Source organism: Condylostylus longicornis, unplaced genomic scaffold (genome assembly GCF_029603195.1).
Source record: "Condylostylus longicornis isolate FDR11 unplaced genomic scaffold, ASM2960319v2 ptg000100l, whole genome shotgun sequence".
NCBI classification, from domain to species: Eukaryota; Metazoa; Arthropoda; class Insecta; order Diptera; family Dolichopodidae; genus Condylostylus; species Condylostylus longicornis.
Window position 1 is genome coordinate 413725 of NW_026578068.1, and position 13337 is coordinate 427061.

General features: G+C 24.8%; 1 protein-coding gene across 1 annotated transcript; it reads left to right on the top strand.

Annotated features, from left to right (window-relative positions):
- The first annotated feature begins 1628 nt into the window (after positions 1-1628).
- Positions 1629-5375, top strand: LOC129614072 (venom protease-like). The gene is made up of 4 exons (XM_055528460.1): positions 1629-1718; positions 3902-4123; positions 4205-4469; positions 4615-5375. Exons 1-4 carry the CDS (start codon positions 1649-1651, stop codon positions 5207-5209), a joined length of 1152 nt encoding a protein of 383 aa, XP_055384435.1. The 5' UTR covers positions 1629-1648; the 3' UTR covers positions 5210-5375.
- The last annotated feature ends 7962 nt before the right edge of the window (positions 5376-13337 follow it).

The window sequence follows — 13337 nt, forward strand, 5'->3', positions numbered from 1 at the left end:
ATCCACACACATAATATATTTATATACTTATGTATATGTAATATATGTAAAAATATAGTTATTTTTCTTTTCCTAACTCCATTCGGAAGCATTGGGATCTTTCATTTGACTTTAGAGTCAAACATCAGTTATATTGAAAGTTATTGACATTTTGTTGTTTATTTTTATTGGTCTGCAATATCGAATATTCTAGATACATGGGCGATTAATTCTATCATATATAAATACTTTATTTTATAATATTGTATATTAAACTTTAAAATATTAAGTATAATTATTATGGTAACCTGACCCGGGTTTGAACCCAAGGAGCTTAAGTTAAGGAATCGGACCGTATTATATATTTATGTATGTATACTCCTCAGTTTTGAGTGTCTATCAATCTACCATTATTACTCTTTTCTCAGTTATAAATTTTACAGGCAGCATTATATTATATTTTACTGTACGTACTTTGTTTATAATTTAAAAGTTATTATATCAATTTCATTTGTAGTATAACAGGTTATAGCACAGCTGATTAAAAATTATTTATAATTTTTTTCACTAACCACAACATTGATACAAGAAAGGAGGTATTGTTTTCATACTACATTTTTTATACCGAGTTTTAAACGAAAATATACCTTGATTTGCATATTGATATAGTTGTTTTACAGTGCAAGACTACTGTATATATATCTGATGATATGTCGGTCGACTTTCAATTCCTATGTCTCATCACTAGTTTTAAACGGAAATGTATTTATCCATGCTATAGGGAAGCGTGAATAAACTATTTTTAGAGAGATTTCTATCGGTCTGTATTCTCTCTTTGCAGATATCTTAGATCAGCATCTTATTTGAGCGATAATTTATATCTGTGTTTACTTTAGGAATAAGGCGAATATATCAAGTTTCTTTACAAGTCTCTAGAACTGTTTCTTTACTAGGGCCGATTTTACGATTTTGACCATTTTTAAAAAAATTGTCAGCGGATTTTCCTTAAATTTTATACATTAGCTATGTCTGACAATACAACAAGTGGCATAATTTTTTGAAAAAATCAGCTGTTAGCAATTGGATTTTTGTTACGGGTTAAATTTGCATTTATGGAGAGGGTGTTAGGATAATGAATTTATTACATGATTGGAAATATTTTTTTTTTTGGAATCCAAAAATTTCCAAACTTTTGCTAAGGGCTTATTTTGTATGTTTTGTTATATCTAAGGAAATTTAATATTTGTGTTCGGTTTATGCTCCCAAAATATATACTCCTTACGTTGTCAGATTTTTTTTTTCCAAATTTCCAACTATCATGCAATAAAATGCGTTCTTTTATGTTTTGACCACATCGCCTTTTTTCTATTTACATTTCTTTTTATTTTCATTATGACGTTTTATTTATACTTTTAACTTATCGTAACTTTAACAATCATTTTAAAATACTGTTGTAGTGTCCGGTTTTGAATCTTCAAACATATACTATTATTTTATAAATAAATTTTTATAAACAGCAAATTTACATATGTGTATGCTTATGTATAGCTTTAAAATTTTTTTTAAAACCGATTTATACGGTAAAGCTTTACATTTTTTATAAACTCTATTCTGTTATAATAGTAAATATTATTTTAGATTTTAGTATAAATTTAAAGTAGAAAGCAATATGTACATAAAAATCTTATTATCCGGTTTGATCGGTTTTTCTTTAATTTTTAATATAATTAAGTGTCAAGGTAAAAAAAATTTTTGATAATGAAATTCATTAAAATATCGTATTAAATTGGTGAATATTGTGGATGATAAATATAAATAAAAATTAAATAAATATAAATAAACAAATTGAATTTTAAAAAATTATTAATTTTTTAGAATATTATGGATAATATTAATAATTACATATGAAAAATTAAATATAGTTCTTAAAAGTTAGACGAACACCCATTTCTCTAGAAAGTGAAATTAAATTTTAGAATATTGAATAACTTCATAAATTCAAGTGGATAAATTTGATAAGTTTTAAAATTTAAACTTTTATCGTCTGATTAAAAAAATAATATGATTAAAATTTTATAAAATTAGAAAAAACATCTATGAATTAAAATAATTTTAATTTACGTAATTCATTATTCTAGTTTTTCGTTATTGATAAATTTCAACTGGAATGAAGATATTTTTTCTTATTGTACTGGTATTTCCCATTTACATAGATAAATAAACCAAATAAATAATTTAATGAATCATTTTTAAAATATTAAATTAGATTTTATTAAAACCCATAGTACGTTGGTAAAATTATTTGAAAATTATTAAGTTTTATAACAAAACTAATAAAAATTTTTTTAAAATGAATCAAAATAGACAAATATTTAAAAATGGCTCAGCCAGTTTAAACTATCTAAATATAGTCTGTTTATACAATTAAATGAAAGTATATATATGATATCCTTAAATAGATTTATAGGAATAATTTATTATACAATTTTTAATTTATTAGGTAAATGATCACGTATTTCCAGACATTGTAGTTTTACTGCGTAAAGTTACGTATTTCACGCAAAAAAAATCAATTGATCGATTAGTCATTTTAAAGCTATGACGCATAATGAATTTTCAAGATTGTGATTCTGAATAAAGAATGTTAAATACCCGTATATAATAAATAAATTTACAATATTTATTTTCTAAATATTCTATTAAATATTTTGTTGAAATGATTACGGTAGCCGTGTATTAATTTAATTGGCGGCTTTGCAAATTAAAATTTATTTTCAATGCTTAAAACCATGAAATTGTTTAATTAGTAAAAATATATATTATGTATGTATGCATTAGATCGGGAGAAATGTATATGTAACTGTTTCTATAAGTTATAAAGTTAATTAATAAACTATTGTGAATCCTTTACAAAAAATTTAAATTTGATATTTAGTGATTTAAAAATAAAAAAAATTAATTTTTCTTGAAATAATCAAATGTGGTGTATTTTAAATATGGTGTGGTTTCATTAAAATCAATTAAAGTTGCATTTCCTATTCTTTTGCCCTCAATCATTGACTTATGAAGTAGTTGAATACTTTATGAAAAGAATCATTTCTTAATCTCATACATATTTATCAATACAATGTGAATTTGTAAATATTTACAGCTTATTGGCTTATAAAATAAAAATAAAATTAATGAATTAATGGAAAACACTTATTTCCATTGTTTCCCACATTAAAAATCTCAAGCATTTCGTCACGCTTTCTTAAGAAAAGCTCTCTCTCATCATTATTAATTGAAATGCATGTTCTCCTTAAATATATAGATTTTTTCCCGAGTTACTCTGAAATAATTAATTTCAGTTAAATATTAAAATCCCAGATCATTACGTTAATTGTCGTGAAAACTTATTTTTATATTTTTATGAGTAACATAACAAATTCTAGACGGGCCGCAGTTATTTAAAAAAAATACTTCAAATATTTCACAATACCATACATATTTTGTTGTATTATACAATATGCTTAAGAAATGTGATAATATAAATGCTTAATGAAATGCAAGTCTAATTCTCATTGTCATCAATCATTGATTTATACTCAGCAATCCATATATATTTTTTATTTAATTAAAAGTGATATTACAGTTAAAGAAATCGTTTCAGTTGTATAGATCTAAGTTATTTCTGTGAAGTTATGAAGTACACATCTAAGCACATCAATACATAAATGATAATAAATAAATTAATATTATTTTATTTAGCTACATAGAAATTCATCATAAAATATGAAACACAATTATAAAAATTAAATTCGCGATCAGAATTTTAGACAACTTTTTAATAATTATAAATTGTTATGCCATTAAAAACGATTTTTTCACTTTTCATAATAAAAGCTTTTTTAAATCAGCATCAACATTGTAACATTTTTAGAAACATGTATGATCAAAGAAGACACTCCTGGTACTTGTAAACTGCTCAGAGACTGCCCAGAAGTTATTGATAAAGTAAGACGGCGAATGAAAGATTATAAAATATGCAGTTATGATCCATTAACTGTATGTTGTTCAGGATCTGAATCAAATCCAGTGCAATTATCCAGCCAGTCGAATGAAAATGGACAAGAATGCCCTAAAAGAAGAATACATGAAGATAGTTAGTACATTTTTGAAAAAATTATTAAATTTTTTTTTTTTTTTTTTGTAAATTCTAAATTTTTCTTTAAAAATTCAATAGAATGTACTGAATATGCTGAAGCAGTTTATGTATATGAAAAATCAAAAGCTCTTATAAGACAAGATGATATTATAAAAACAGATAAATGTGGTAATAAAAATATACCATTAATAGTTGGTGGAGAAAATGCTGGTGTAAGAGAATTTCCACATATGGCATTAATCGGTTATTTGTGTAAAGGGAAAAAAGAATGGAAATGTGCTGGAAGTCTTATTAGTGATCAGTATATATTAACTGCAGGACATTGTTTGTCAACACCGTCGTGGTAAGATTAATATTAATCAAATTAAACAACCTATAAGTAATTTTCCGTTATTGCCAAAGAATTTTTTTTATCATTTTTATTCATTTCATTGTAAGACATTTTAAGTTTCTTATGATACAAAATAACAATTTTTTAACTTTTTTAGTGGTGAAGCAGCATATGTTCGTTTAGGTGAATTAGATCTTTCGAATGACGAAGATGATGCTGATCCAGAAGATTTTGATGTTATTGAAAGAATACCACATCCATTTTATAGCGATGCTTCTAAATATCATGATATAGCTTTAATTAAATTAGATCGCAAAGTTAATATTAATCCATATAAGCGGCCAGCATGTCTACCATCGACATTTGATGGACCAGAATCTACTGTTATTGTTACTGGTTGGGGTAGAACAAAATATTTAGGTGGAAGATCAAGTGAATTACAAAAAGTTGTTTTAGATAAATTCAATAGATCTGAATGTAATGAAATTTATACACAAATACCAAATGAACTTTTAAAAGTTGGAATTGATGAAAAAATACAATTATGTGCGGGTTCTTTTAATGAAAAGAAAGATGCATGTCAAGGTGATTCAGGTGGACCAATGCAAGTATATCATCATAGTGAATATTGTATGTATACTATTATTGGAATTACTTCATTCGGTATATTATGTGGTAATCCTGGTATACCAGGTGTTTATACAAGAGTTTTTCCATATAATAGTTGGATTGAAAATACTGTTTGGGGTTAATATTTTCAAACGACTATGAATGGAAATACAAGTTGAGGTTTATTGTGTATATATGTAATTATTAAGTATATTTTGGTAAAAAAAATTAAAATTGTAAATTATAAAAAATTAATGTAAGTTGTTATTTATGTAAATAAAAAAATTATGAAATTAGATTTCAAATTAAGTAAATTATATAAAAATATTTCAAAAATCGCGATTTTTTCAATTAACCCATAATTTCAATATTTTTCAATATCATGAATTTATATACATACTTAGCTATTACAAGAAAAAATCATATCTCAGCTCAAAATTGTAAAAGATTTTAAAAAATTTTCCTTCCACTAACCTTTTTGCTAATTTTGTATCAATTTTCCAAACTTGTAATGCATTTAATGTACAGAATGTAATTATAATAAAATTATTCATAAAAGATTGAATAATCTGAAAAACAAAATCTTTGATAAAATTGTAAATTGCTATGACAAAAGGCAACAAAAAACTAAATTTCCACAATGCTCAGATATGAAAATTACTAAAAATTACCATTACTTTCTTTCTATATACATAAACTTTGTTTCTTAAAAAATCCTAAAACTCTTTTAACAATCATATATCCTTATTACTTATATAGATGCTTAAATATGTATGAGTATCATTAAGATATGTAAGTACAAGTTGCCATTCTACTTACTACATCTTTGTTTTTGATTTCTTGTTTTTGTATTGCTGTCACGTAAAAAAATTATTTACAATGAAACTGTTTTCGATTAAGAAATCCCAATATAAAAAACAAAAAATAAAAATGCAATTCAACTTACTCAACAAAAAAATCTTATACTTTGTATTATTCTATTATAAAAGGGAAAACTCCCCTCAATTATCTGTTTCTAAGTACCTTCTTTGACCTTCTTAAAATATTTGATTTCTTAAAATAAATTTAAATATTTGTCCGTTCGAACGACATGTTAAATAAAATTTGAATTTCATATAAATTTTACAAAATAAAAAAACTACTTCAAATAAATTTTAAGCTTGGAATTATTTTCTGGATATACATACCGTATCTGAATGTTATATTCAAAGGAAATTCGCCTAATTCTTAAACTAACGTAACGTGTTAATTAATACTAAAAAAATGTTAGGCCTTGTAAAAAAGTCCTTCTATACGTTATATTAGTTATACAAGAAAAGTTTTAAACTCTTAATAAATTTACAAAAAAAAAAAGCAATGGAAGATTCTTAGGCTTCGAGACTTCTACAGAATTCCACAACAAATTTTGTAAAATGCTTTGAAAATTGAACATAAAGAAATCAACATAAAAAATTATTCTTCATTAAGTTCCAATGAAATTTTTCCTAATGATCGCCTAAACATATGCAATATTACGTTTTATAATATAAAAATTATTAAAAAATTTTCAATGCAATTTTTATGTAATTTGTTGTTTTATTCAAAACCTTAAATTGTCAACTTGCTTATACGTATTTGGTATTATTTTTGTGTTAAGTTTTATAAAAAAAAAACAATTGATATGCCAAAATCATTTTGCAAACGTCTATTGTGTTTAAAATTTATTCATATTAAGGGTAAATAAAATCAGATCTCTTCTTGAAATTACCATAAAACTACTTTACAATAAATAAAAATTAATTCCAGAAAACCCAAATTATGATCTTGTAAACCGTGACATGAAAATATTTTAATGCAAAAATATTTATTTTTAATTATATTAAAAAACAAGACAATTTATTTTCAAAAGAAAATTTGAAATTAATAGTAATTAAATAAAAAGTAAATAGCTATGAATAAAAATTTTTAGAAATTCTTTTATTCGAAATTCAAAAATTATTTTTAATTACTAAAAATGTCATGTAAAAATCAAAATTTTACTCACCTTAGAACAATCTGTTTCATATATGATTTAAAATATATCACGTTGTTCCAATTTTTTATTAGCTATGTGATATTTATCGGCTACTCATTTTTTACGATCAATATATAAATGCTTGTTATAAACTGTATTATCTTTGTTATACTCGTACGAATTGCCTAAAACAAAAACAGAAAATTGAAAAATTTGAAAATTTTATATAAAATAAGTATGGAAATTTAATTGTTCCGTAAAAAGTACACTTTTCAATTTCATAATGCTTAAGTTTGAACGTGAGATTGTTATTTATAAAGCAACATTTTGAAAAATACATTCTAGCGTAGTAAGATTTCATGTAAGCGTATAAAATAACTCAAATTCAATTAGTTCAACACATACATACATACATCTTTAAGTGTCCCCGCGTTTTTTAATTGTGTACACAATTCCTTACTATTATATATATTAAAATTACAATTATTTTGCTTTGTTCTTTTTTTTTACAAATTGCATTAATTATTCACCTAATAAGCTGCAATTCTTGTTATCATTTTTTATTACCGTTTTTTATTTCCTATTTGCTTTTTAATAAAAAAAACATATACACCTTATTTTCATCTGCAAATAATTAATGCAACAACGTATATACTATGCTATTTCCTCGTTAAAATGAATTCATAATGAGAAAATAAGAAAAAATAAATGAACAAAAAAAAAATAATAAAAACAATCCTTTTAAAATCTAATGTAATCATTTCCGTTATTCTTTTCTATTACTGCCCGTATTCTCTACACTTCTTATTTTAATTGATGACAAAAAATAAATTGTACGTCATACAAGTGCATCTGTGTATTTTATATGTATGTATATATTTCCTTTTCTATATTCTTTACGCTGCCATATTATAAACACACCATACGCATATAAATTCAATTATCAGCTACATTACATACATATATACCAAAAACATATACGCTAAATTCCACTCTATGTGAATAAAAGTATTAAAAAGGATTTATTCCACTCTACATATGGATATGTCCTTTCAATGCAAATTTTCTTTTTTTTATTATAAAATAGGAAAAGAGAGTGAAATTTTTTATTAACAGTCATTCATACATATACGTATATGTATATATAGATATTCAAACATATAAATTTAATATATTATTCTCCTTTTTTTTGTATATGTGTGAGATTATATACATACATACATACATACATATAATGTATGCAATTGTATTTCAATATTTATTTATTCTATAAAAGAGGCTTTATTTGGCTTAGAAGCATTTAAAAAAGCTTGTCATTTCTTTCAAGAATACTTCAGTAGCATCAAAAACACAGCCATTAAATTTTGTAATATTATGTAAATGTATACAAAAATATTGTTTGTACATGTACATATATATATATATATATATATATATGTCATATGTACGAATTAAGTAAAATGAAAAAATATAAAATTTCCAACGTTAGGTACTTTAACAGTGATAGATAAACAATTTTAATTCGAAATCACGAAAAACTGTGATAAAATAAAATTTAACATTAAATTAAACTAAAAACTATGATAATTAGTGCATTAAAAATTACTTAATGTATTTATGTTACAGCAGTAAACTCATAAACATAGAAAAATTACTTTTCAATTTTTGAATTCGGAAAATATTTAGGAAATACCCTGACTTTACAATTGGACTGGGTAATACGGTATTAATACATAATTTAGGTTATGAACTATAATTTAGTTATTTCTCTATTAAATTTTATAGCCTAATTGTTTGGGCAAGTATACAATTTAGAACTAAAATTCAAGGCCTTTAAAAACTTAACTTCTTTTTAATCCTATGCGCTAAACATTGACGTTCAACAATGGAAATGCAAATATTTTTGTAAAACAAAAATGTTACAATTTTTGTTACAATTTTTAAAAATAATAAATTTTTTAGAATTCTTTTATTAATAAAAATATTTAGTTTACAAACTGGTTTATAACATTACGGCATATCAAAAAATATATACAATCATTTTGGTTAGCCAGCACTGACACTTGCACAAAATTTTTGTTACTTTTAAGCATTTCTCTAAAAAAAAATAGAAAAAAAGATATCCTTGTTTCACAGTTTCGTCTATCCGTCCATTTGCCTGACCCTAAATATGTTTACAAAACTTCTCCACCTTTTAAGATACAAAGCTGAAGTTACACTAGAAATTGATATCTCGAGCAGAAAATTTTTGCCAATTTCCCCACGTCAACTGGCTACTTCTGACAAAATGACCGTTAAAATTAGCCACAATATTTTCCAAATTTCGACAAAAGCGGAAAAATACTTAACCGTCAACCTTTTCTTTTCGCTAATCCTAAGTGTATGCCACAATTTAATATATATAATTAAATTTAATAAATTTAATATAAATAAATATTTTGGTATATGAATGACAGTAATTAATATGAAAATAATTTAAAGATTATTTTTAAAAGAAGCGTTTTTATTTGTTCAAAGGATAAGTGCTACTTTATAATCCACTATGTTGATTCAATTTTCTTTTTCATTGTTAATAATATATCAGTGGCCTCAAACACAAACCGCCTAACTCGAGTTAAGACAAAAATGAGATATGTTTACCAGCGAATTCTTCGTTTTGAGTTTCATATGCTCACAAAATTTGGTGGTTCTATGACTGTTGTAGCCGGAGTTATTGTCGAATTCACACATGACCTAACTCGAAATGGCAACTATGTGCACTTGCACTAATCGCCTAAATCGAGTTAAGATCAGAAAACATCTTTTTTATGTTTTTGACAAACCACTTATTTCGAGATAGGCTGTTGTTGCAAATCGAAATTAGTGACATTTTTTTTTATTTGTATGAATTTTTACAACCGCTTATCTCGAGTTAAGCTTTTGTTGCAAAATTAATTTTGAATTTTTTTAAATACTAACTCGACATAAGCGTTTTGTGTAAAATAATTATTGTTGGTTGTTTAAACTCATCTCGAGTTAGGCGATTATTGCAAATGCAATTATATTCCAAAAGGCTTCTTATGTCGAGTTAGGTTTTTATAACGCGTGCAAATAAGAACAATACATCAAAATTAAGCGTTTAGTGTTCGAAATAATACATGATCAGTATAGAATATTTTTTAGTTTTTTATAATAAAAAATATTTTATAACGCTTAAAATATTATTTTATGTGATATATAGTGTAGGTACTTTATGTCCATGATTTAAAACTTGTTCACTATAATTAAAATTAAATCTTACATTCAGTGACAAGGAAGATAGTTGTATTTTTTAACCCATAATATAAAACATGTACACAAGTTACCTGCATTATTAATGCTCGAATTACCCAAATATTCCATGTTTAAGATTTGAATTTTTTTATTTAACAAATAATCTTGTAGGTCATTTCGTATTTACCTGCGACAAATGTTTTTTTCAATTGACGGAGTTCTCATGTTAAAATGACACGTGGCTAGCTACCTGATGGTAGATTGTTTTGCCTTTGTGGTCTAATTGTATTAATAAACAAAGTGTTGTTTTATTACGCCCTTGTAAAACACATGTTATTAGGAAGATCAAATTTTTGTGTTTAACAAGAGTTTTCATTCTAATTATTGTATTACAAAGCAACACTTTTATTATACACTAGTAAAAGACATTTTGTTAGGATATTCATATAATTTGCAAGGGTTTTTAATAAATAAAATTGGTACATCTGGGAATAACAATATTTTGTTATACTTTTTATTACTCATTTCCGTGAGATCAAATTTCTTCGATTTTCAAATATTTATTATATTTTTGTTATTTCGAAGGAAGTATTTTTTACAAAGACAGTTATTTATTATTGTTTTTAAATGTGCTTATGTTGGAAATTGTTAAATAATATAAAAATTATCCAATATAAACTTTATCCACGTTTAATCAATGTACGTTAAAAATTTTGGAACTTGCTAGGAGAGCTGAAATGATTATGGTGCATATTAGATGTATTGCAATATATTTGAAATTAACATAACGGATTCAAAGAGTTTTTAAGCATAGAAATTAGCGAAACTGGTTCTATAGTAAATAAACAAGTATCAACAGATCTTACTTTGAAAACCGAAGTAAATATAGTTTTGAAAACCGCAATTGACTTTGGTCGTGGTGATTGTATTAATGATCCTGATTTTAAAATTTCTAAACAAAAATTCTTCAGGATCCGACGTAAATGACGGGTTCATTGAAATGAAATAAAGTAGAAAAAGATGTTCAAAAAAATACAGATATTCGGTTTCAAAACAAAACAAATTAAAGAAATATTCAAGAGAAAGGGCTTTCAACTATAGGAATTTGGGAAATGAATATGAAAATTGACAAGGCAAGTAAGTTTCTTTTGTCGTAAAAACTACAGATGTAAGATTTTCAATAGCATTCCAAAGCAAATTTTCTAGTCCTATCGGGCGCGAGAACATATCTGTAGATAACTGTATATGTGGTTTCATTAATGGGCATATCTGAAACAAAAACAATATGCAAGATACAACATATCAGCAATTTCAGAGTACGTAAATATCACACACAATGGTCTCCTTTACACAATGCCTTGATGAAACTTGTTTCCAAAAAAGGGTTTTAAACAAAAAACGAATAGATACTACATATAAATATGTTTATGCTACAACTTTATTTATTTGCTTTGTCAGATCCGTTGCACAATGAAGCCTTTTTGTAATTGAAATACTTTTTGAAACTCTCTTAAGTGGAAAGAGCCACCCCACAGATTTTAAAAAATTGACTTCCAAAAAATATTTTACAAAAACAGTTTATACAAACAACGCTTTCTTATATTTTAAGACGAGGTGTTAACTAGTTAGATTTTCAAGATATACTCCGAATTGAAAAAGAAGAGAAAATTAGTCCCGAAAAAGAAAATTTTAGAGTACTTGATGCAATTTATTGATCCTTTGGTTCAAAAATTTTACAAAACGATTAATACTGGAGACTTAGCAGATACTCCTCCATATTTAGTCGAAGAATCTGAACGAGAATAAAAGATACTGTCACCTTTCTTAAATTTAATGAAACAATTATTTTTAAGTTATTAGAAATAATTTTTCCTTGAAATTTATTCATTTCTTACCTCAATTTATGTTTTTTATGACAATGATTTGAAAAAAGAGTGAAAAATCAAATAACGTAAAAATAATATACATATTTCTTCCCTTTTTAGTATAACTTAAGTCACCTAAAACCATATCTTCAGTTTTGCAACAACAGCTTAAGTCGACTTAAGTTTGACGAAAATGCAAAAGTAATTTTTCACAAATCGCCTAACTCGAGATATGCTTTGCAAAATGCTTTTTCTAAATTTTGTATAACCGCTTATCTCTCTTTTTTAACAATTATGAGAATACTATTACTTGTTTTACTTCAGATTATAAGTTAATCGCTTCCTTTTTTAATTATCTTTCGATCAAAAAAAAAATTGGCTCAAAAAACTTCATAACTTTTTTCAAAATTAAATTTAAAGTTTAAAATGCATTTATCTCGAAATCACTAAAACAGACTTAAGTCGTTTGTGCTTGAAGCCACTGATATGTATGTATAAATTATGTACATATTTTATGTGTTTGATAAAATTTCAAGTTTGATTTTTATCTGAGCAACAGCAGCAACATCAGTGGTAGACAAGTACCTATACCAAAATAGAAAAAGTGCATCTTAAGTGCCATTTTATTCTATATCATCTCTGTTTTTATTTACTTCTATTTCTTTTTTTTTTCAACATTTTTATAAATATTATGTACTTGCTTTTGTTCTATGCGACAAAAAAAAGAAAAGTTTTCATTTTAGTGATATTATCATTATTTTTGTTAGTTGATTGTTGAAAAATTAAAACAAAAAAAAAATGTACAGTAAACCCTTGTTTAAATGACAAATTTGATATAAGCAACATTGATATAACTAAAATTTAATTAAATATTTTAGTGCTTTCCCTTCAATTGTATAGGTATATGAATTTGTAATTGTTAAATTCGTGACAATAAAATAAATAATTTCTCGTAAAGACAATTTTTTAATGTCATTCACATTTTTCTATATTTTGACAGCAAATTAATATTATAATTTTCATAATAAAATTTCAACAATTATCTTATTTGTATGGCAGGTTCAAGCCTATTTTATGTCTATATAAACTTTACTTAACTTGAAGTCGGTTTCATTAAAATGAATAAAAAATATGTTCTTACTTGACTTGAAACGTAATAGC